This window comes from Mya arenaria, chromosome 12 (assembly GCF_026914265.1).
Source record: "Mya arenaria isolate MELC-2E11 chromosome 12, ASM2691426v1".
Taxonomy (NCBI): domain Eukaryota; kingdom Metazoa; phylum Mollusca; class Bivalvia; order Myida; family Myidae; genus Mya; species Mya arenaria.
In genome coordinates this window covers 69,580,600-69,605,680 of record NC_069133.1, presented here as the reverse complement: position 1 = coordinate 69,605,680, position 25,081 = coordinate 69,580,600, and the positions used below count along the sequence as shown (strand labels likewise).

The 25,081-nt window shown below is 35.1% G+C and overlaps 1 protein-coding gene across 4 annotated transcripts; it reads left to right on the top strand.

Moving 5' to 3' along the window:
* The first annotated feature begins 404 nt into the window (after positions 1-404).
* On the top strand, positions 405-23,187 carry LOC128211785 (coiled-coil domain-containing protein 186-like). Of its 4 annotated transcripts, XM_052916846.1 has the most exons (20): positions 405-475; positions 1,103-2,912; positions 3,561-3,693; positions 4,612-4,740; positions 5,471-5,683; positions 6,041-6,160; positions 6,797-6,901; positions 7,812-7,910; positions 8,217-8,346; positions 9,628-9,727; positions 9,970-10,150; positions 10,575-10,649; positions 11,039-11,203; positions 11,871-12,080; positions 12,338-12,495; positions 13,057-13,126; positions 15,750-15,773; positions 17,770-17,805; positions 18,855-19,004; positions 19,494-23,187. In XM_052916846.1, the coding sequence occupies exons 2-20, from the start codon at positions 1,150-1,152 to the stop codon at positions 19,605-19,607; spliced, it is 3,975 nt and encodes a 1,324-aa protein (XP_052772806.1). In that variant the 5' UTR covers positions 405-475; positions 1,103-1,149; the 3' UTR covers positions 19,608-23,187. The 4 variants fall into 4 exon arrangements, with proteins under 4 accessions (XP_052772806.1, XP_052772807.1, XP_052772808.1 ...); XM_052916847.1 differs by lacking the exon at positions 15,750-15,773; XM_052916848.1 differs by lacking the exon at positions 17,770-17,805.
* Positions 23,188-25,081: the final 1,894 nt, after the last annotated feature.

Sequence of the window (25,081 nt, the reverse complement as noted above, 5' to 3'; positions counted from 1 at the left end):
AAAATGGCTCTAACTTCTTTATTTTTTGACCAATTTCAATAACATTTGAAATATAAACCCTTCATGAGGCACTTTCCAACATGTATACAAAAAAATAATTAAAATAACTGAGTTCTGAGTGGATTTCACGTTTTGAGTGGATTCACGTGAAATCCACTGGATCCTGTATCACCCCGCACCGGTTTCTCAGTAGTATATTTCAAATCGTCATGTCATATCAACAAAATAAACAAAAAGGTATAATCGAACTGGCTTTTTTGGTTAATTTATTGACATGAGATGAACATTTGAGATATAGAAGTGACCCGACCACCCAAATCTCCCTACTTCCTAGACCATAATAATTATGTTAAACCGTTCAGCAAAAATATTGATGCAATCTTACCCTTAAACTGATCACATGACCTGTCGCCATTTTGCGATGTTGGCATCGAACTGTCAAACTGAATTTCGGCTTGTTTTTCTTCACTACTTCGTAAGAAAACATAAATCAAGAAAGAAAACAAATGAAAATAATAAATATAAATTGTATAACCACAGAAAGAATTGTGCTTGCCTTTCAAATATCACAAATTTTAGTGGAATATTTGTCATGTAATTTCGCGACATGATTTGACAGAGCACCTGTCAGTGCTGTCATGTACCAAAATTGTCTACAGCGCGTTAAATAACAGGCAAACTGCAATGAAAATATCACTTTGTGTGAACATTTGGCCCTTATTATAAATGAACGATATCAATTATATACTGTTTATCCATTGCAATTTTGTTTCTATGTTCAATGTGCATGCAACTGATCTGTTTGATTGGGATTAGATTGACAGAATCATGTGCATAGATATGGTGCTTACTTCAGGATGTGGGTTTAAGTCCAATTAATGCTATGCTCTTCCTTAATAACTTATGCTCAATACAACATTATTTATTTAGAACTTGATCCAGGGAGATAATGCTTAATAAATAGAATATTTATTCAAAGTGTTATGTCTTAACAGAATCGTTACCTATAACAACGTTTTGATGATTCTGTATTTAACTTTTCAAGATATTAGTTTATCATGTTACTATTTTTTTATTAACAAATAGGATTTCTCTTTTTCAGTGACAGGATGAAATACGACTGTGTTTGCTTCTAAGCGTTGAACAAACATGTCTGATGTAGAGCTTGATCCAGAAGATATCACTGAGAACCCTGATCCTGAATCGGCCCAAGAGGGTGATGATGATGATGATGATGCACAAAATAACACTGAAGCAGAAAGTGAAGCTGCTTCTGTTTCAGTCGGAAATGTAAATCTGACAAATAATAACACTGAAAGCCACCCTCACAATGCAGTTGAAGGTGATGGAGGGACTGGTGTCAATGAAGTACACAATGCTGGTGCAGCTGTAGATGATATTGAAATACATTGTGAAGTAAGTGTAGATAATGCAAATGTTGCTCTAGGTGTTGACAATGCCTTAGATGATGAATCTGAGTTGTTAGCTGAAGGAGATCAGGGAAGGGCTGTTGAGGCAGCTTTAGAAGATTCTGGGTTTAACAACAATTTTGCCGCTGAGGATGAGCAGTACCTACCAGTTATTGGAGCTGATTGCTCTCTAGAGCCGGAGAGTAACATTGGAGTGCACAGTTTCGAAAGAGATGGAGGAGCAGAGGGTTGCATTGGTGATGGACAAGTTTCTAACAACAAAAGACCGCAAGCAGAGAGAACCGAATCCTGTGGTCAGTTAGTTAGCCATGCCAATCAGTATGGAGCTGGTTCTCCTGATTCATATGTTCAGCAAAATATTGCAGAGCAAAGAGACAATGGTATTGATGCTGCTTCTGCATCAGGTGTTAATGAAATGTTGATTCCGGAAAGTGAAGTGGAAGAAATGTTAAACAATTCTGGCGCAAATGAAGGTATAAACATAGAAAAGGAACCTACAGAATCTGACCAAGAAGACAATGTTATGGGTGCAAATGATTTAGACCTTTCAAATGAACAACATGTTCAGTCTAGCACAAATAATATAGGTAGGAATGTAGTAGAACATGTTGAGGCTGGAGCATCAGCAGTAAATATTGATGTTGACAATGTTGTTGAAAGCAATGAACAGAGCAATGAAAACATTAATGGTGCTGTACCAGAGGATGAAATGAACGCTGTTTGTTCATCAAATATTATTATCACTGAAACAGACTCTTACCAACCAGAATGTGATCAAAGTGATGTGGAGGCATGTAGTAACCAGTCTAGTCCTTGCAGAAGAAATCCAATTGAAAATGACCAGCAAGATAATCTGACCACTAACCAAGCAAACATAGTTAACTTGAAGATGAATGGTTCAAAACAAGCAGAAAGTTCTTGTTCAGAATCTGAGTCATCTGGGTCATTTCCTCATTCAGATAATGCAGTAAGTGTTCATTCTGAGAACAAAAAAGTAGATCTTACTAACCTTGATTTGTCTAAGGACAAAGGTGCCATACCAAAACGAACTGCACAGTCAAACATGACCATGAACAATAGAAATCCATCTAGTTCTAGTGATAACTGCAGTGAAGTCAACAGTATGATCCACATAGACTCTGAAGACGAACTTTTGTCAGAGCTGGATGCAACTTTAAAAGATAACAACTCTGATTCTTCTAAACATTCCAAATCTAAAGCCAATCCTGATAACCTAGTCAATGATGAGAGCCACTCACAAAAAAGTGCAATGTCTAATGTAGATGTAGATGATAAAAACAGAGATGATGTTGTTGACCATAAATCCTGTGATCAGTGTGTAAAAAACAGTGTTAAGTGTTCATTTAGTGATACACCTGGACCAAAGAAGGAAAGTTTGGATAATCCAGGCCAAAAGGAGTTCAAGAGCCAGATGAAACAAGCAAAACAGTTGTTGATGGATCGGGAATGTGAAATCAGCAGGTAAGAAATATATATGACTGGTAAATATTGACTCTGAAGATTACATGTCAAATGTTTCAGGGTGTCCTTTTATCAAAGTGTAAAATTGTGATGCATTTCTGGAGCTGTATCCCATAGTATTGATTTTTTTAGTACATACTGTATATAGTGTTTATGGTGCATTTTCCTGTATTTTTAGTGAATTTTAAGCAAGCTTTTCACATTGAAAATTATTGGGGGAAACCTGATTGTGACATACATGTGTAGTGCTCTTGTTTGAATTCTTGGGATAAACCTGTATTTTAGAGTTAGATGTAAATGTGAACCATTATGCTAAGAATTAGTTGTAAATTGCTTTTAATATTAAATGTAATTGCTGTTAATGATTCATTTTTGGGATAAGTGAAGTATAAGTAACTGTCATTGTTGCAAATGACTCACAGACATCGCAAATGTTTTCAAAAATGTCAGTCATTCAATCCGACAGCCTCTGTCTGAAATCTTGTCAATCTGAAAGAAATTTTGTTGGTCTGAATAATTCTCAATTTCTAATTTTAGCATAGCATAGTATTTATGACTTCATCAACTAGTCAGACCTTTGTAATTTTAAAGTAATTATTGCTGCATGTATCCGCTTATTAATAAATGTTAAAATCTCACTGGGTTTAGGTTGAGAGAAGATATATCAGAGCTGAAGGAGCGTGTGGAGACTGTCACTTCGGAGCGGGACTCTGGACGACGCGAGCTCGAGAAACTACGAGAACATAATGCTGATGATCTTTATCTGCCACAGATCAAAGAGGTACAAACATTAAGATATTAGGCCGTTTTGTTAACATTTAAACATGAATTATTTGATGATGAGCTTACATATTTAAAATAAGTACAGGGCACACAGTTGTCTCAAATCTTGTTAGAAATATGTAGCAGATCACAAATGTATCCATTAAACTTCCAGAGCAGTAAGGATTTGAAATTAACAACGATGACGTTAACAACTTAGCTTATTATAAGCAAAGTTTTGAACAATCTGCTCATTGTTACAGAAGTTTGGAATTCTATTGCTCCCTTAAAATGGTCTGAAACTTCCAAAGTTCAGATGTTGGAAGTATGGATACTTAAAGACAACAATTAAGGGTAGATACTTAAAAATCAAAATTAAGGGTATGGAATTTCAAATGATCAAAACCTGATGTCATTTCAACTTTTATGGATACATTTCTTCCTTAATAAATACCCCGGTAGTTTGGGGGACTTTAACTTCCTTTTCCAGTTTTTAAATCTTAATGGGTGCCCTGTTAGATTAAGCAATAACAGTAGATAGTAGAACATTGTACATGTGTAGTTGAGTGTTTGTTAGACAATGTTATCAAGAAGAAATCTTTATAGTACTTTTTCTCAGAAATCTACCTTATTGTTCATAAGTAGTTTTGTAATATGTTAAGTTTTTGTATGCTGTATAGTTATGCAGTCCGTAATCTCAGATGTATGTTATAAATAAGAATGCATAAGTCAAAAGAGTATGTATATTTTGTATTTTTTTATTATCCCGAACCAAAATTTAAGTATTGTATAGTATCTTTGTCAATGTGTCTCAGTTTTTGACATCAGGATTGTAAACCAGGATATTGACAAACTTTTCAAATCAGTAGGAAAATTGTCAGTATTATCCGGTTAATTTCCTCATGGTCTGTAAAGCACACTATGTTTTCCCATGTAGCTTGAGTACACAATCGCCCATCAGCAGACTGAGATAAAGGGTTTGAAGGAGAAACTGTCGTCACATGATGTCTCCGCTAAGCGTGCAATAGCCTCCCTGCAGGGTGAAATGAAAGTCAGGGTCGAACAGGTATGTGTTACAGTAGAAGACTGTAGAATAGGAACAGTAGAGGTATTGTCATACATTTAGTTTAAACATTATATATTTTAACAACAATTGTGAAGAAAGCTATGATAGCTTTTACTAAGTCACTCTCGTTGGCATGATGTTGCGCAAGAGTGTGGTCTTGTGTTGTGGGGGAAACCGGAGTACCCGTAGAAAACCCACTTGTCCGACTTTGTGACCACTAACCAAACTCACATGCGCCCAGGCAGGGAATGGAACCCGGGTCACCTTGATGAGAAGCAAGTGCACTAACCACTGCGCTAACCGGACAACCCTAATACATGTCATACATTTGTAGTGCTGGTATCTTTGACCTCATTGACACAGAGCCTTTGTGAACAGTTTATCAAACATATCAAGGTGGTGCATGTGTAAGCTAAGACATGAAATCAATTTTTATAATGTAATATTATAATGAAAAGAAAAGTAGGAAATAATGATAAGAAATAAATATTTCGCCGGCAGCAGGGATCAAATTCCTGTTGTCTAAGTTGTCTAGTCAGAGACCATATCTATTACATCACAGTACACAAATTCTTTACGAGGGCTTTATGTAACATACATGTATCATAAAAAGTTAATATTTGGGCGGAACATTAAAACAAAAGATGTCAACATTTGAATGGTTATTGTTTTAATAAGAACATATTTTAAACAGCAAAAGTTCATAACTTTTTTCATTCACATATACCAGATTAATCAACAATTCGAGGAAGCCAATCGTGAGAAAGACTCAATGGTTATGAAATATGCGCAGGCAGAACACAAAAACCTTGAGTGCCTCAAGAGAGCAGAACGGGCAGAGGGAAAACTTCGTGAGTTGGACAAAGAGCGGGCGCAGTTTTTGGAGAAGATGAGGATCATTAAAGACCATAGGTCAAAGGTTTCTGCTGATCTCGAGGCCAAGGTTGGTGTTTGAATCTGTCATCAACTTATTTTAACAAACCCTGCTGAGTTAAATCCATAACTTAAGCAAGTCCTGAAAGCAGTTTACTAGTCAAGGACTTTCATGCTGGTTGCTAATTTTGTCCAATGGTGAATTGATACTTTTGGGAGTGTTTCAGTAGGGTTTGTAGGGTTTCTAAAAGTGCTCAATATGCAGGATGAAGAAAAGTACATGTTTGTGGTAAAGGGGTAAAGTTATATGTCAGAGGAGGTGGGATATGCGTTCTCAAAAGATCCACTTAATACAAGATGTAAGAAAAGCATCCCGTCATAATATCCCCTATATATACAACCTCCATGTGCCTACTGTATGTTACAGATAGTGGAGATTGCCAACCTTAATCGGGAACTCGACAAAAGTCGGGAGATGGTCTGCTCTACGGACACTCGTGTCAAGTGGGCGCAGAACAAACTCAAGGCTGAACTGGATGCTCACAAGGTATGCATTTGCTGATTTATGCTATTGAAAAATATTTCTATACAGTGGCGGTGCTTTAGAGCCATCATAACTAATTTAGATATTCATATTTATACAAAATTAATTTTCAATGAGATTCTTATTGAGTTTCTCCGGTGTTTCTTACAAGGTATTTTGTTCAGTATAAACAACTAAGTTATATTAAAAAATAAATTTGAATTTGTTTTTTTTTAAGAATTTTCATATGTCAACAAGTGAGGTGTAGTCTCTCTATACTTCGTATTACTAGTAAATTATCTAATTATTGTCATGTTATGTTCCTTTACTTTGAGATGTCTTGGTGAACATTGACATCCATTTGTAGTACTCTTGTTTGACTACTTGGGATACACCTGTTTTCAGAGCTAAAATCTTTTTCTTATGCAAGCGAATACATGTAAAGGACTAAGTTACCTATCGGATGTTTCATCAAGAAATCTTTGAACCTTTTGGTACCTTGGAAACTCTTTAAACAGTGCAGTCCTACTGTTGAACATTTCTCCTAACAAAACCTCTCCTAGGATCCTTGAAAAAACAGCTCCCAAAGGTACAACAAACCTCCATAGGCTAATTGTCTTGTCTGTTTTTTTTTATTTCCACTGCTTGTATCTATAACAGGATACCAAATCTCAGTTGGACAAGATGAGTGTGAAGCTTAAAGAAGCCAAGGAGGAAACTCAGCAGATCCGCCGTGATTGTCAGGGCATCATTAAACAGTACCAGGTATATACAAGTGTAGCATTAGTATATCAAGGTATTATATATTTAAGTATTTTTAAATGAAGAATGTTCAGGCCATCATTGAAATAAAGCGTGTACATGTAAATACGTTATGAATTGATCAAGTTTGTTTGAAGTAGAATAAGCTGCAAAAAAAGCTGACAAACATGTGTATACATGTGTATATATCGTTTGGGAACAACACAAAGTTTGAAACCAACCTAACGTTTGGATCATCCTAAAAGATGTTTGGACAGTTGTGACCCATTGACTAATCACTAAACAGGAGAGCAGCTTATAACCAAACATTGTTTTTTCTATCTTTAGGTGTCATGATAAATTAGAGCTGTGCCATTTGCAGTGAGTAGCTTGGCCTGCTGTAAACACAATTAATTTAGCTCGTAAAAATTGTGTTATTGTTAAAGCCTTGGTGACATCGTCGTGCATAATTGTAAACCTAGGCCATAACTTGAAAAACATTTAAGATATTTGAATGAAACTCAGTGTACATATTGCCAGACATAATTTGAATGTTTGCAGTAAAGCTAATAATGCTGGCTTAATCAATTGTTGAGAAATGACACCATTTAACTGATAAACAACCGAAAGGCATTGTTCAAGGTAGGCCTATTGATGTTTTTCTGCAGAAGCCAGAGGAAGTAAAATCCAACAGCAAGGACAAGGAACTGATACTGAGGAAATCTGACCTACATGTACATACATGTGTATACATTGTAAGGAAGAGCTCCAGCTTCATTTGTATTCTGTTGTAATTTGTAGGAGACAAAGAGGGTGAAATCCAAAGCCTGCACAAGAAACTGGAGTGTTTACCTACTTGCACATTTTTTTGTAACACCACTTGATTTTGAAACCAGTCTCATATTTATGATGTGCATGTATTACTACATTGCAGGAATCCGAGGAGGTGAAATCCAACAGCTTAGACAAGGAACTGAAACAAAAGGAGTCTGAACTGCTGGAAAACCAGGTTCAGAAGACCAACTTTGAGCTGGTATGTAAAGATATGTATGAAATATACAATCATAATATTTACAAGAAATATGGTCTCAAAAATAAAATTAATGTTGGTTGTCTTACTGAAAAACTATTGGAACATTGCAGACATGGAGTAATATGATAAAAATGAAGTCAACCAGAAGCAAGTATGTGATTTTTCTGCGGATTTCCATAGATCCAATGGCTCCAGGGACCAAAAATTCAATGGAAATTGAAAATATAAGAATTGTGTTCAGCCTTTCAGCTTCCAGTTCAATCACATACCTGTAGAAGGTAGTTTAATTTCTTGAATACTTTCCAGGGTCAGGTTAAAGCTCTACGGGAACTAGAGACAGTCAAGGATCAATTAAAGGACTCCAAGGCCAAGTTATCTGCTCTTCAGGAGAAACTCTCCACCACAGTAGCTGGGAAGGAACAGGCCAGTCTCACAGGTTACATTATACTCATTTTTTTAAGGCTATTATTTTATAAAGATTTTGAAGGATATCATTCCAACTTGAATATTGTAATATTATGTAGAATAAAGTACCTACCAGAGGGCTGTTTCATCAAGATTCCCAGGATTTTTTTGTACCAAGGAGCGATTTTATTCTTGTTACGAAACCACTCCTAAGAATATTGAAGGTATTAAGCCTGAGGCATTGTAAAGGTGGATGATACATGCAATGTTTAAGATTTGGTAGGATTTTTAATATTCTAATATACAGTCGAAACTCTTTATGTCGACTTAGTTGGGACCTAGGGAAAAAGCTTGAAAAAGAACATTCGACACAAACAAATTACAAAAAATATCACCAATCCACATCAACACATTTGAGTTTGGTTTATGTCCGCCATCCGACTTCATCAATTAAACGTTCTTGTTAAAAGTGAAAAAAAAGACAATTATTTGTGTCAAATTTATTTAATTAAGTTTTATGGATTGCACAAAACAGATATAAAACAACAATTACATAGTGATACACTTGTATATTGTAATAAAGCAGTACAGCACATATGACAAGTTGTTAAAATACTGCATTTGTTATAACTGTTTGTTTTGAACATATGCAGTATAGAGATGTTTCTTCGTTACATAACTCTCAATGTTTTCGAATTTTCTGCTGATGTCCTCGCAGCTTGAGCAATAAATGGCTCTTTAATCAAAAACATTAGCAAAAAACTTTAATTATTCACATTTACCAATTAACCTCCAATAATGACAGTTTGTTATTTTGACACGCACAATAATTGAGCGACATGCCGCAAACCGTCATTTATATTTTCGCACCTACAACTTGATCTACAGTACAACTTGATCTACAGTTCAACATAAGAAACAAGGATAATGTGTGAAATTCGACCACAGGGACTGAATTATGAGGTCGACATAGCGAAAAAGTCGAGATAAATAAATCGACTCAAACAGATTTATTTTATATAGAATAGGAAGGAAAAAAATTCTGAACCGGAGAAAAAAGTGAACAAGTACACATTAATAAAAAATATGTTTCAAACATGTTATGAAGTATTGGGAGAGAGACCTAGATCACTGTATGAATTGATTCTAAGAATTACACAGGGTTGCTGTTTTAATCAGAAATATGTTCCAAATATGCTTATAGTTAAAAAGTATTGGTAGACAGACCTAGACCATTGTAAGAAGTGAGTCTACGAAGATTATTTGTGAAATGATTCAAATGAACTTGAAAATTAACCATATCTGTTTACAGTTGAGAAGTATGGGGAGCTGATTCAGAAACAGAAGAAGGAAATCCAAGAGCTGAGGGAGAGGGTGGAGTCTTTGATCCAGTACAAGACTGACTTTATCAGGTATGGGTGATTCTATATTGCTATTTTTCACAAATCAATCAGAATGCAAATTTTAAACTTTTCTAATTATTAATATCCATGTTTTTCAATTACTAAAAAATGAAGTTATAATTTCAGCCCTCATAAAATTGATCAAAAATTAGAAATTGCCAAATTTGCAGTTTTAATTTTAGGTTGGCATTGATGTAGCTTAAAGGCAATGAACTAATTACCACAAAAACTATGCCTTTTTTCAATTTTAGTGCTCAGGAGATGATAAAATCTCTTGATATGGAGATTGCAGAACTAAAGATTACCAACAAAGAGCTGGTTGCTGACATGGATGCCTGTCGGCGTCGGGAGACAGATAAACTTGAACTGACAGCAAAACTGAGCAGGAAGAACGCAGAACTGCAGTCAGAGAACACCACTCTTAGTAATAAGGTACTTGCTTCTCTCTAAAGCTTCTACAGTTGGACTCTGAGCTTAGGCACCTCCATATGTGAATGTAAATGGTTTTCCTGTTGTTATGACTAGTTTCCCAATCGAACATTAAATAAAGTTTAGAGTTGCCTTTAATTCACCGATTGAAAAAAATGTTTGCAGGTTTTATACTTACTGAAATCTTGATGGAAGCACAGTTTTATAAAAGTTATCTAGTTGAATTTGTCAATACTGTTATAGGAGTTTTCAATAATGTTACCAGATTGATCAATTCCATTCTCTGATTTGCTCAACACTGTTCACCAATTGTTCAATACCATTCCCTGATTGGTCAATTGGTCGAAACCGTACCATTCCCTGATTGGTCCCTGATTGGTCAATGCCTATCCCTGATTGGTCAATACCATTTCCTGACTGGTTTCAGGTGATGAAGCTGACAGAAGACCTACAGAAGGTGGAGATGGAGAGTCAGGATGTTGAAACCAAACTGAAGGGGCTGGTATGCATATATTATTGTTGTGGCCCAAATAATTATGTACACATGTCAGTTCAACAACCTGTAATATTTCAAGATGGCATAGGGCTATTGTGGTATATGAACTACAAAAAAGAGGATATTCCAATAACAATAATTAATGTTTAATCATGTCATCTGGTGACCCCCTTATAGAAGCATTATAGCAATAGCAATATCATTTGAATGGAGAATTGATTGCTGATGTATGTTATGCATATAGTAAAATACTGATTATAAGGGTTGAATACTAATATTATTGTTGCCAAACTTTTAGAAAACCCTGGCCACTGAGAAAAAAACTAATAAGAATAAGAAGTACAAAACAAAGAAGAAGAACCTAATGGCATATTTTATTGTTTCCAAACTTTCAGGTGGAGAGCTTGGCCACAGAGAAAAAGCTACGGAAAGAGGAGGCCCAGAGTTTCTCTACCCGGCTTGCTGGAAAAGCGAAGGCCGTGGAAGACCTGAGTCGGAAATTTGATGATGAGAGGGATGAGATTAAAACACTGAAACGTAAACATGCCAACAATGTCAAGGTCAGTTGTCTATTCAGTATTTACTTTTTAAGGGCTGAACAGTAGTCTCAATAAGAACTGGCTGCTGGTCAAAATAAATGGTTTAATACTAATTGGGCCAGTTAAAATTTTGAAAAAAAAGTTAATTTTAAGTAGAATTAGAAGTATCTTTTTGATAGATTTACTATTTGAAACCGTTCAACTGAAACTTATTAATAAGTACCTTGGCTCAATACAATACTTATTTGTCAGGTAAGGTCAGTGCAATTTGTTTTAGTGTGTAGTTTTGGCCAGCTCTAAATGGACATTTTTCAGAGTTGGTATCCGCATACTCCTGATTTTAAGGGATGATAGTCTTTTCATAGCTAGTGCACTTGCTCACAAGGGGTATCATAAAAGAAACAAGTCTGCCAGCGATCATACATGATGTTTTAGAAAAGCTGATCAATACTCCAGTGATTAGGTTATACTCATTTCTTTAAGCTGATAGCTTACATGTATATAATCACACTCAAGTTCATATCCCGGGTAGAAACCAGTGCTGGTTTCCATTTAGAAAAAGGAGCGGTTATGCTAGCTTTTGTTTAATTTAAACTTTTAAAGTTGTCAGCACACATCTCAATATTTCAGTGCATGTAGTATATACCAGATAGAGTCCTTGAAACCATTTTTTCTATCACTCTCACAGGATCTTACACGGCAACTGCAGCAGGTGAGGAGGAAGCTTGAAAATTACGAAACAACGAGTAACGGCGATAAGGACACTGTGAGTCTGGGCTCTCGCACCAGCTCCAATGGTTCTCTAAACACTGTTGGAATTGCTGAGCAGACAAACACCCATGTCATACAGCCCAGTCAGGCACCCAGCAATATGCAAAAACATTCACCTCAGGAACAGGTTCGTATTGTGAAATTACTTAAATACTGCATCATAATTTGGTATCTGCTATGTAGTTTAGTCTATTTGTTCAACCTTTCTTTTTTGGGCTTTTTCTCAGCAACCACTATCATTAAATTCACATAGCATCATTGGAAGCCTCGTTGGTAGAAGGACATATGCATATAGCCAGATTAATTATGAAAGAGTTATTGCCCTTCATTTGTTCTTGTATATAACAAAACGGTTCCTTTAAACATCCATCTCTGTGTTCCTAGGAGTACCCAGTGATAACAGAGCAGGTAGAGGTTGATAAACAGATGCTGATTGAGAGGATCGTTAAACTCCAGCGGGCAATGGCGCGGAAAAACGAAAAAATCGAATTTATGGATGACCACATCTCACAGCTTATTGACGAAATACAGAAGAAAAACAAGTAAGGGTACTTTGATAATACTTTTATATGTGTTTAAAATATTTGATAGGAGTGGGCTAGAATTGAAATAAGTCTCAACTAGTTTTATGATTTGTGATTTGTGCCCTTGGTTTCAAATTAACATTGTTTTTTTTTGCCACCATGGCAGGTCCTGTTTTGCGCTGCATGCAACACAAACTATTTCTCGTACAAACAATTACTTATTTATTTATTTTTAAAATTATCTTGATGAAAATGTCTTTAGGCAAACTGCATTGGTATATTTTTTAGTAAGGGAAAGCATTCTCATCCCTCCTGGCACTAACAAACTAGGGTAGCTAACCATTGGATGCATCCTATCTCTGTACTATGCTCTACAACCTAACACAACAGAACTCTCACTGGGTAGTCTGTTGATGGCGTAAAATAAACTTACACATCTCTCTCAGATCAGAAGATTTATATACCACCACCATTTTGAGTCTGAAACAGTGTTTCTTATTGCGGTTTATATAGATATATACAAACTATTTTAAAAGTAAATTACTTTATATTGAATCTTCCCATATTGTATATTCACAGAATCCTGCAGAGTTACATTCTGAAGGAGGAGGCTGGTACGATGACATCAAACTTCCGTGACAAAGCAAAGGTGAGGTTAAACATAACCACAGTAGGACTCATACAGTGTTGTTGTTTTTTAGCGTTCTTATAAAACAGGCTGTTTCCCTAACCTTAAAAAAATACTGATTTTTTTCATCATGTCCTTTGTTCAGTTCAATTCAAGTCAACTTTTCTGCGAATATGGGATTGGTAATCTCTTTTACTAAACTATTTATAAAAGGATAATTAAATACATTCATATGATATCACTGAACATAGTGTTCTGTCTATGAATAAATGGGAAACAGTTTCAGTTTTATATAACTGTGTGTACATTATAAATCTGCAGCAGTTTTAAGTAGGCATTAGCCCATTATATATATCTCTGAAGCATTTTCACATATTAGAGCTGGTGTCAAATGAGCATGTAAAAACTGATCGAGCAAACATCAATTTTAATAAATGACTGATGATATGTGTAAAATTGACTTGTTGAGGGAGACTTGTTTGTCACTCGAAGGGAACATTGAGGTTTGGGCCGAGGTTGACAGAGTTTCCCTGAGGGTTGAAGAGATGCTCTGTCTCCTTCAAGGTAGTCAATGTTTATCTTTTAACGATACTTCAGAAAAAAAATAAAATATTAAAGCATTTTAACAACGACAATTTTATCTTTAAATAAATCTTCCTCATATATTCATCATAGAAAAAGAAATCTGCTATTTTTGTCTTATAGAAAACAAAGTGTTTAACCATTCTGATCAAGAATATCTAGAAGGATAGGAATATAATCTGTATCTTATCATACTGTCAATGATGTTGACAGAAGACAGCAGGAGACGGTGTGGGAGAGACAGTAGGAATTGTCGCCTGCAGTTGTTTGCTATGTCTGAATTTGACAATTAAGGGTTTAGACGTACTATGACTGTTTACCACTGAAGTGGATTTATTGTTTAATGTAAGGAAGCGTTTAAAATGAATATGTCCAAGGTGATGCTTGGTTGATGAAGTTGTGGTTTGCAGTTACTTTCTTTCATTGTTTTCCGCTCAATTGACACCAGTTCTATGTCTTTTTCTATGTAGTGAAGGCTTACACTTTATAGTATAAAGAATTGCATGAGAGCATTGCTTAAAAATGTATGAGCATTCTAAATAAAATAGCTTGCATCGTTCACTAATATGCTTGTGTTTATCATGCTAGCTAACACCTAGCTTATTCAAGTTCTTAATATCACTTTTCTAGCTTATCTTGTGTTGTTGTTATTAAAAAAACTAAAGTCAAGGTTTTGTTTTATCATCAGGGTTTTGCAAACACTTCAACTGTTAATTATAACATGACAGCAATAAAGGAGATTTACATGAATCATGGTACATTTTATACCATTGACAAAAACACATCTATGTAATAAGGCACATGCTGATGGCTTTAAGAAAATAGAAAAGAGCAGTGCTTTTGTAAGTTTAACCCTTTCCTTCATTAATTCAACCTTAAACACTTCTATCCATAGTCTTTTAGATACGCCTTTTAATACCTCTATCCATAGCTTCATAGATACGCTTTTTAACTCCTCTATCCTAGTCTCATAGATACGCCTTTTAACACCTCTATCCATGGTCTCATAGATACGCCTTTAAATACCTCTATCCATAGCCTCATAGATACGCCTTTTAACCCCTCTATCCATAGCCTCATAGATACGCCTTTTAACCCCTCTATCCATAGTCTCATAGATACACCTTATAACGCTTATATCCATAGTCTCATAGATACGCCTTATAACCCCTCTATGCATAGCCTCATAGATACGCCTTTTAACCCCTCTATCCATAGTCCCATAGATACGCCTTTTAACCCCTCTATCCATAGTCTCATAGATACGCCTTTTAACCCCTCTATCCATAGCCCCATAGATACGCCTTTTAACCCCTCTATCCATAGTCCCATAGATACGCCTTTTAACCCCTCTATCCATAGCCCCATAGATATGCCTTTTAACCCCTCTATCCATAGCCCCATAGATACGCCTTTTAACCCCTCTATCCATAGCCCCATAGATACACCTTTTAACCCCTCAATCCATAGTCCCATAGATACGCCTTTTAACACCTCTATCCATAGCCTCATAGATACGCCTTTTAACACCTCTATCCATAGCCTCATAGATATGCCTTATAACACCTCTATCCATAGCCTCATAGATACGCCTTTTAACACCTCTATCCATAGCCTCATAGATACGCCTTTTAACTCCTCTATCCATAGCCTCATAGATACATCTTTTTACCCCTCTATCCATAGCCTCATAGATACGCCTTTTAATACCTCTATCCATAGTCTCATATATACGCCTTTTAATCTAAAATGATATATTGAGGGGATAATCAAGTGGCAGCTGATGTGGCCACTTCTCTTTGAAGGAAAGGGTTACAATATCTATTCCTAGTTGCTTTCATAGTGCTTTAAATATATGACAGAGACTATCACACACTATTCCTTGTTATCATACTGCACTAATGATATATTGCTTTCTGTATGGCGTTGTCTTGTATAAGTATCAAACTGAGTAACAGGAATTTTCTGAGGAAAAAAGACAGAACTAAAGTCAAACACAAAAAGAGAACAAAATTATTTGATGACATTTTATATTAAAGCAGCAATGTTTTGTTTTCTTTAGCATTCTGTTGAGAGTTCGGACAAGGTACAGTATGTCACTGATTAAGTATTTATTAAACTAATATCCTATGCGTAAATAGGTTGAGGCAATATGGAAAGTTGAAAGACCCCTCAGTTTTGTGTCCGCTGCGGAGCATGAGTGACGCATGGGGACTACTTTGTCTGGCGTCATCTTCATCGTCACACTCATTTCTGATAAATTATTTTTAAACAACTTGGTGTAGAGTTTTCGAAAAAGGTATGCACATTGTTCATTATCACTAGATGACCTCTATTGATTTGGGTCAAAGGTCAAGGTCATGGTGACCTTTCGCAGAAAAAATGGTTATTTCTGATCAATAACTATTGAGTGACTCTGTGTAGAATCTTCAAACATGGCATTCACATTGTTCATTGTCAGTAGATGACCTCTGCCATTGATTTGGAGATCAATACATCTTAGGTCAAATCAGGGTGTCCTTTACTAGAAAAAGTATTGGTGTTTCAGAGAGGCGACACATCTTATTTGCAGAATTTAATTTAATTTTCCAAGTTCTCCCCTTCTTTTGTCTGTTGTAGTTTTGTACACAAATGCTGTACTATGTCATTCCCAATATACTTAAGTGATAAATTTTGCAACTTAACACAATTAACTTAGATTTAGCATGCAAAGATCATACAAGTTGTTTATTACCTTGTGTTTTCTTCGAAGAATGAAACATGATTGTGTTTATTGCTATAGCCTTTGTGTTGCTGTTGTTATGCAAAACGTTTAATTTAGGTCATAACAGTTTACATGTTGCCAGAGACAATGCATGTGCAGCATGGCCCATGACAATTATTGAATTATGCCTTTCTAACAAAAACATCAACAAAAGGAGAGCGTTGGCAAGGGCTTAAGGTGCTTTTCTTATTCTTAAATGGCATAAAAGAAAACATGTTTTAATTTATAATGAAAGAATATAATTTTTTATATATTACTGGTTAGCGACCTATTATTCGCCTGTACCACTTTTTCGCCCACCCAGTTAAAACCAGTCAAAACGAAATATTTTACACAAATCAGTTGCGACATCATTTTTGACAGATATCAGCTGTTTTTTTGCGTTCAAATGTAAGTTGTATGTGGAATTCGACCCAAATAAACATTGTATACACTTCTGCCTTGTAAAGTGCATGCGGGGATGATGTCATCGCGCGCGCGCGCTCATTTGCATGAGGCCCTTTTAAGGATTTTTTAATTTTCATTATACCTTGCACTATCAGACGACATTATTGATTTGTCATTATAAAGTATTAAACCGGTGTTAAATTATACAAATACCATAAATTGCTGTATTTTACGTTCAATTTTCGAAAAAGCAAATGGTAAAACCTGAAAACGGTGAAGTAATTGCCGAATTTTTCGTCTAAGGGAAGCAACTCAAATTTGAATTAATCATTACATTCTTGTACGGACATGCGTTGTCCCTCTTCGGAAGTCTATAAATAAACATACACAATGAAGGTCGTGTTTTAAGAAGGAATCCCGGTAGCTTTTTAAATTTTCTGCAGAGGTGGCTTACAAAGTAGTTGTTGTATCATTTTAAACATACATAAACAGTATGTAATAGTTAACATATGATATTTATTGATCAATTGTCGTTTTAAACGGTCGCTAGACTGGTAAAATAAAATAAAAATGTTTAAAGATATAGTTTAGAGAGAAATATACGAAAAACATCGTAAGAACAGCAATTTATCGGGTGGGCGAATAATTGGTACAGTAGGGTGCTTATTTTAGCGAAATTATAGGGGTACTTTGCACGTGGGAATATTCGGAATCCCTAGCTATTTTTTAAAAAAAACAACACAGTTTTTGTCGGAAGAGCCAACCTGTCTGAGTGTAAAGTTTTATCGTAATAGCTATCTTGTGACAAAAGTAACATAGGAAAAACCTCCATTTCCGGCCAAATAGGGGTCGCTAACCAGTACAATTTATAATGTTAATTCTATTTCCTTCCTATAAATAAATAAACTAAATGAACTCAATTTCTAAACAGATTGTTGAAGAACTTCAGAAAGATGACCGATCCTTGGTACGATTTTGTGTTCTGGGGGCTTATCAGGGGGGCGGGGGAGGGTATCCTTGGTGATTGATTCAATGGCTTACTCTTTGTCTCTACATTACGCTATAGCTGTACCTTCTCAAGTGTAAACTTAACTACTTGAATCGTCTGCTGTTTTAATGAAATATTGATGTCTAATGTTCAGAATGACAGGGGTATGGGAATCATACAACTTGCAAACTGGTCATAGGACTAATGTATGCCCCAGTATTACATGTTTAATGACGTGTGTGTATAACTCTTTTACTGGCCAAGAACCATTTTAAAGGGCTCGTTTGAAAATGCTGCTTGTAATTTATTAAAAAAAATCATTTTATATTTAAGCCTATTTTGAATGTTTTCTCTATTTTAAATGCACTAGCTTTAATTTATACAATGCCAAGACTTTTGGATACAATTTAAATTTGCTTAATGCATTTGTAAAGAATGTTAATTACCATGTATGTTTATTGGTGGTGGTGAAGTGAATGTAGATGTGTGTGTAGGTGCTAGTTGTCTTGCAACAGTTGGGTATCCTTTCGTAGTTACATTGTATTCAGTCAAACCTACCTTGGCATCAGTCATGTGCATGAAACACTGCTGTTCTACCTTAACTTTCACAAGTGGTATGATTTTGTCAATGATTAAATTAAAAATAGAATTTTTGGAATGACAATCATGTTTTAAACTATCAAAGATAAATAATAAAGTATATGTTATTCATTGCTAATATCTATTAAAAATAAAAATCACATTATCATACTTTTGATAAAAACAATCACATTTACTTTCCTGATACTTGTAGGAGGGATAACCTACATCATGTAACAGTTTCAAGTCAAAGTGCATGTATGTTATATGGATGTTTCTGCAAACTTTTAGACATAACATCGTGAAGAGATTCATTTGTTGTTTTTGCACAAGGGGCTTAAAATGTGTGATCAATCAATCAAGGTGAAACAATCACTGTCTGTTATAGCAGCTGGAGATAGCGGATTGTTCATCATTGCAATGTTAAACCAATGTTACATTTATTACAGTTGGAGATATCTCGCAAGCACAGCATCATGGGGTCACTGTACAGTTCACACTCAAATGATGGGTCAATGACCTTGGACCTGTCAATGGAGATTAACAGAAAACTACAGGCAGTTCTTGAAGACACGATACTGAAGAATATGACTCTGAAGGTTGGTTTATACTGATTTCTTTTGTGATGAAAACTGGCAGTGATTACAAGCTCTTTTGAATCATTGAGCGTTGGTTCCCTATGTAGAAACCATTATAGGGGCCGCATTCAATATTGTTCTTATCCTTGTCCTTAGACACGCCTCAGAGATTCCATTCAGTTCATTGGCCAGTTATTCAGTCCACTCAAAACACTTGGATTATAAACTTAAACTTAAGTGAAAACTAAGGTGGTTATGGAAAATAGCCCCTGCTTTCCTATTAGAGTGGTCAATAGAATGCTTTCTGGTGCGGATTGAAACCAGGACCTCAAGTTTTGGAGGTGTGCACCTGTAGTTCTATTAGATTGGTCAAATCTTGTGCATTATTATTAGTTTTCACTGAATGGACCATTTCAAAGAGAGAAGGAAAAACTAACATAAACAAGTTTATATAAGAAATTAAATTCTAAAATTCTTGTTTCACTTCTAAATTTTACTGTGCATTTTCAGGAGAGTTTGGACACACTTGGGGCAGAGATTGCCCGCCTGTCTCAGGAAAATCGCCAACTACAGCTTACCATGCAGCAGAAATCTCGACCCCGCACAAATCCCACCCATAGATAACACTTGCTGGCAGAAACTCCTCCCTCTTCTACTTGAGCTTCAAGCTTCGATGTGATCGTGACTGTATTTTCCAGCTTGGACAATTTTACTGGCAGTATTAAATGCTCTGACAATTTTGGTTGTGATACAAAAGTATCATTGTAGCTGTACCATTCTACGATTATCAGCTGGGACACCTTCCTTGCTGTTATGAATCTTCACAGGGAAAATGGCTGTGTTCAATTCTTTTTCATTGATCATTTTACTTCATGACTCATAATACTGGCGAAGGTAAATTTGTTACAATCTGGTTTAATGTTATCCTATCCACTAAGTTTATGATGAAGGTCTGTCATTTACTTATTAACTTACACTGTTTTATCGTTCTGTAACGTTTTTTCTATCAAAGCTGTAAATTTATATGCTGACAAAATGGCCATATTTTTCTTTAAATTCGTATTTCTTTCTATTTTGTTTATGTTTGATTGTGTTAAGCTTGATTTAAATGGTAAAATTTCATTGCCAGAGAACTTGCAACACCGGAACCCAGTACATGAACACCTTGTTGCTCATTCTTACAATGTTATTTAATAAAATGATCACTAAATGATCACATCAATAAATATTCGCTAAGGCACGTTTTATCTTTTCAGCGTTAGCACTATATGGTGCCTAATTGAAATAGTTATTTAGGCACATCAAGGACTGTAGACATGTTCGAAATTAACGTTAGTATGAACAGATTAACATTGATCATACTTATATACATAATAATGTTGGAGTAGGTATCTAACTCGTAACTGTCCAATCTGATCTGACAGGATGCTCACCACTCGCACCACTCGGCAAAGACACGTGTTCTGAATAAACATACCTACCTTCCAAAGCTGTAAACAACGTAGATAACATTCTCATAGATACTTTTAAGAGATTTTGTGTACAGAATTCACAATATATTCTGTCTTGAGTAAAAGTAATCTGCTTTGAAATGTTTTGTGTAGTGGGAAAGGGTAGTAATATATAGTTTGCCTTCCTCTCTTGGGCTGTTTTGTTATGGGAACTACGGCGAGAGTTTTGTCATGAAACATTTGTGTATGTACATATTGTGTATGCACTGGTTGTGCATAATAACATGTGGTTATGAAAATACTTATACAAAGATGTGTTTAATGACATTAAGAGACATTGCAGTGTGTAAACTGCATTTAAAGGGACTCTCTCATTGATTGGCTCCAAAATGCATTTACCAGCAAATTGACAATTATCTGTCTGAATATTTGTGAAATTTACCAAAATTTACCAATATTACTGCAAACCTACCCAGTATATAAGGGGCACATGTTTCTAATTTAGAGGAAGGCACGGCAGTATTGTAATGTTATATAACTTATCGACTGACGGTATTGATACCTGGTAGTATTTTCATCTGAGCATGCACAAATATTTCTGCCTACATTTTTTTTCCAATCCCAATTGCATTATTATCACAGGTCAATGTTGACAACTTCAAAAGACAATATTGAAACATTTACAGAAGTTTCCTGTATGGTGCAAACTTTCAGCAACTTACAATTTGCAATACTTGAAAATATGGCCAATAAAACATTTTCTATCAAGAGTCAATAATTGTCAATCTATGAGAGCCCCTTTAATAGTGTTTCAACAAGAGATTCCTAATTTCATTAAATGTTACAATGTTATAGTTTAATGTTAAGATATTTTCTACAAGTTTATAATATTATCAGACATATCATGATTATAGAATCTCCTCTTGTTTATTTTTTAACTCGTCAGATTTTCTAAGAAAAAAAAAACTATCGTCACAGCCTTGATGTCAGCATCAGAGTCTTCAAAGTGCAAACACTTTAACATTGGCTTTAAAGGGACTATACACCAGATTGTCCCCAAACTGAAAAATTAGTATTTCCTCAAAACAAGCTTAGAATTATCAATTACGATCTAGTATGAAGCTGATATTTCATTATTTTACATGATTAAAATAATAATTTGTCGCTGTCTTAGCTGAGTTTACCCGTTTAAAACTAGCGCATAATAGTTTCCCAGTTTATAGTGTGTATTTTAGCATGTGAAAGTCACGTGATTAATACAAATGCACATGCCGACGGTATTTTGACATTTACTGGAATTACGTGGAAGACAGACTTGTGTCGTTAGCGATGTGATAGATCAGTATGATTAAATGAATTGTACACAACAATCTCAATTTTATGTCTTTTTTCTTGCAATGGTTTTACCTTGTGTCTGGTCCCTTTAATAATTTCCAGTTATGCCCCTTGAAGGTTAGAAAAAAACATGCAAAAACTGAGTCATAACTAAATAACCATTGAAGATATTCACATGAAACTATGTACACATGTTCCTAGTGCCAATATGTACATGTGCTGCACAGCCCATACATCTGACTTAATAATTGCCAAATGCCCTTTGATTTTTTTTACTTTGAAAAGGTCACGCAAAAACTTTAACTTGGCCATTGTGGAATAAACTTTCCCAAGAGATTTTACATGAAACCTTGTATATATATGTTACCAAAGACATTAACAACATGTAAAGTAGGGCGCATAAATCTGGCTTAAATAACTTTCTATCTATTATCCTTGTTAATGGGGAAAAACAGACGAGCATTGGGGTTCCCTCTGTGGCACTCTTGCTGAGTTTCAATATTAACACATGTACAAAAAGTGTATCAACTTGAATTAATCATTGAATAATGTGATAACTGTTTTAATTAATGATCAAAATTATATTCTAATTCCAATTAAGTTGGAGGCTTATCACTTGTAGAAATGTTTACTTGGTGTTATTGCAAATGAGTAGAATACTTATAAGTATGTCATTACATGTTTGTATGAGTAGTTTGTGGTTTAACATATTTAATTGTGAAACATATTTAGGTACATGTACCTTCTAATATACTGTGGTTTAATGTATTAGCTATTTTCGTTCTGTTGTATTTGTGGGCACAATATGTTGAGGGCGCAGTATGTTGTGGGCGCAGTATGTTGTGGGTCAATTACATGGGTTTTATTTAATGACTTCAATGCTCTGTGTAGAAGTGTGTATGACAAGTTGACATGCCGCTTAAACTGGATTAAGTTTATCCCTAGTAATAAACTACCTTTTAAAGATTTTTTTTTTTTTATCAAAGTCTGTGTGTTCATTCATCTTGTGGTTGTCCAAGGGTGGTGACATCTTTAAATTGGTTCAACAGTTATGAATATTCAGAACAAGGTAGCTCGCTGTTATGTCAATTTCTTAACTGAAGCTAAAACTGTTTGCTTTCAACATTACACAGTAAAAGCTATGAGTTTTTAAATATTAAGAAATTCCAATGTTTTACTGTTGTGTCCAAGACAAATACATGTACACTGTAGGTGTATTTTAAGTGTGATTTTTATCTAGATTAATTGTTGTATTTATAAGTTAAGATGTAGATTTATGTATACATACATATGGTGATACTTATTTTATTGCATGATGACTGTGCTATACTCACATTCATAATTATGTTTTGAGATGTGTCTGGTTAAATATTTGTTTTGAAAATTAAAAAATAAAACACGCAAACATCTGTATTTGATATAGCTTTTTATTTTTTTGTCCTCAATGTATGTCAGTCAAAAAAGTTCAGTTCCAAAAGGGCCCATAACTGGAGAAGACCATACAAATATTAATAAGCTCAAGTACTCAAGTCGTTGTTAAGTCAATTTTGTCAACGTTTTGCTTCATAGTTTTTATTCAATCGTCATGAAACTTGGTCTAAATGTGTGTCTCTACAGAATCTAGGTCAAGTTGGATTATAGGTATTGTTGGACAAATAAAAGTCACAAGATAACAAATAAAAACAAGAGCTGTCATAAGACTATGCCGCTTGGACTTAGAAGGGAATACAATAACGATGTATTATGTGCCTGTCAAAAGCAATAAAACAATCAAATTAAAAAGTGAACAAGAATCGCGATGTGACAAAACCAGGTTTTAAATGATTGGCAGAAGAGATTCAGTTTCAACTGCTTTCTTCTATTTTTTGTAACAGTGACCTTGATCCTAAGGGCCCCAAACTTAATCCCATGGAAGTCATCCATAAACTTTTCCAACATATCAAGTTTAGTCACAGTATGTAAACCATTACTGAAACAAATCTATTTTTAGAAACACTGACCTTGACCCTAGGGGGCCAAAAAGCAATCCATGAAAGCTCTGCATAAACTTGTCATATATACCAAGTTTGGTCACACTATGTCAACCCTTACTTGAGTTATTCAGTACTAACCATATTTCTATTTTTAGCAACAGTGACCTTGACCTAGACCATAACTCTCAGTGCCCAAAACACAATCTCAGGAAAGGTCTCTATTAACTCTTCCTATATACCAAGTTTGGTCACAATATAAAGACCCTTACTTAAGTTATTCAATACCAACCCTTTTTCTATTAAAAGTAACCTTGACCTTGATATTAGGGGCCTCAAACACTTTCCAATAAAAGGTCTCCATAAACTCTTCATATTTACCAAGTTTGGTCTCTTTATGTCAAACCTAGCTAAAAAGCTAAAATTATTCGATACATAAGGTGACTTTGACGCTGCCCTCCCACCAGCCCGCCCAAACAATGACGCAAGTCATTCAATATGAAAATGCAGTTAAGAATATAAAAATGTGCCTTTCAAAAGAAATTAAAATAAAAAATAAAATAAAAAAAATCATTCAAGGGCCATAATTTGTATGTAGGGTAAAAATGGAGTTATGTTCCTTGTTGTTAGATGGTCGTTAATAATTCTGCGTAGTATTAGGTGCATTAAATGAAGGGTATATACGTTTTTTTTAATAAAATCCCAATTAACTTGCCCTAAAACTTTAACCTAAGTCAATCAGGGGCCATAACTTGTATTAAGGATAATATGGAGTTATGAAACCTCATTGTGTGATGATCCTGAACAATTGTGTGAAGTATTAAGTCAATTGAACGAAGGGTATAGAAGTTATTAATAAATATCCCAACCTGCCCTAAAACTTTAACCCAAGTTCCATAGTCAATCAGGGGCCATAATTTGTATAAAGGGCAATATGGAGTTATCTAACCTCATTATGTGATGGCCCTGAACAACTGTGTGAAGTATTAAATCAATTGCAGGAATGGTATTGAACTTATAAGTGAAAATCCCAAGTTTTCGTAAAACTTTAACTGGACGCCGACGCTGGGGCGAGTAGTATAGCCCTCCTTATTCTTTGAATAGTCGAGCTAAAAATTAAAAAAATCTTGTTATAACTTAACGGAAATATGGTGAAAATGTTATTAAGGGTTGATGACCAGTCTGCCTACCAAATGGTCCCTGTGCCCAAGCTTTCGCAAATTATTGATAAGGAACCGTGTAGACGGGCACGGGCGAACGGTCTGAATAATATTTAACACCCTTCGTGAGCATAAAAATATTGATTATATCTAACCAATAACAAAAGTAGGGCAGTGTTTTA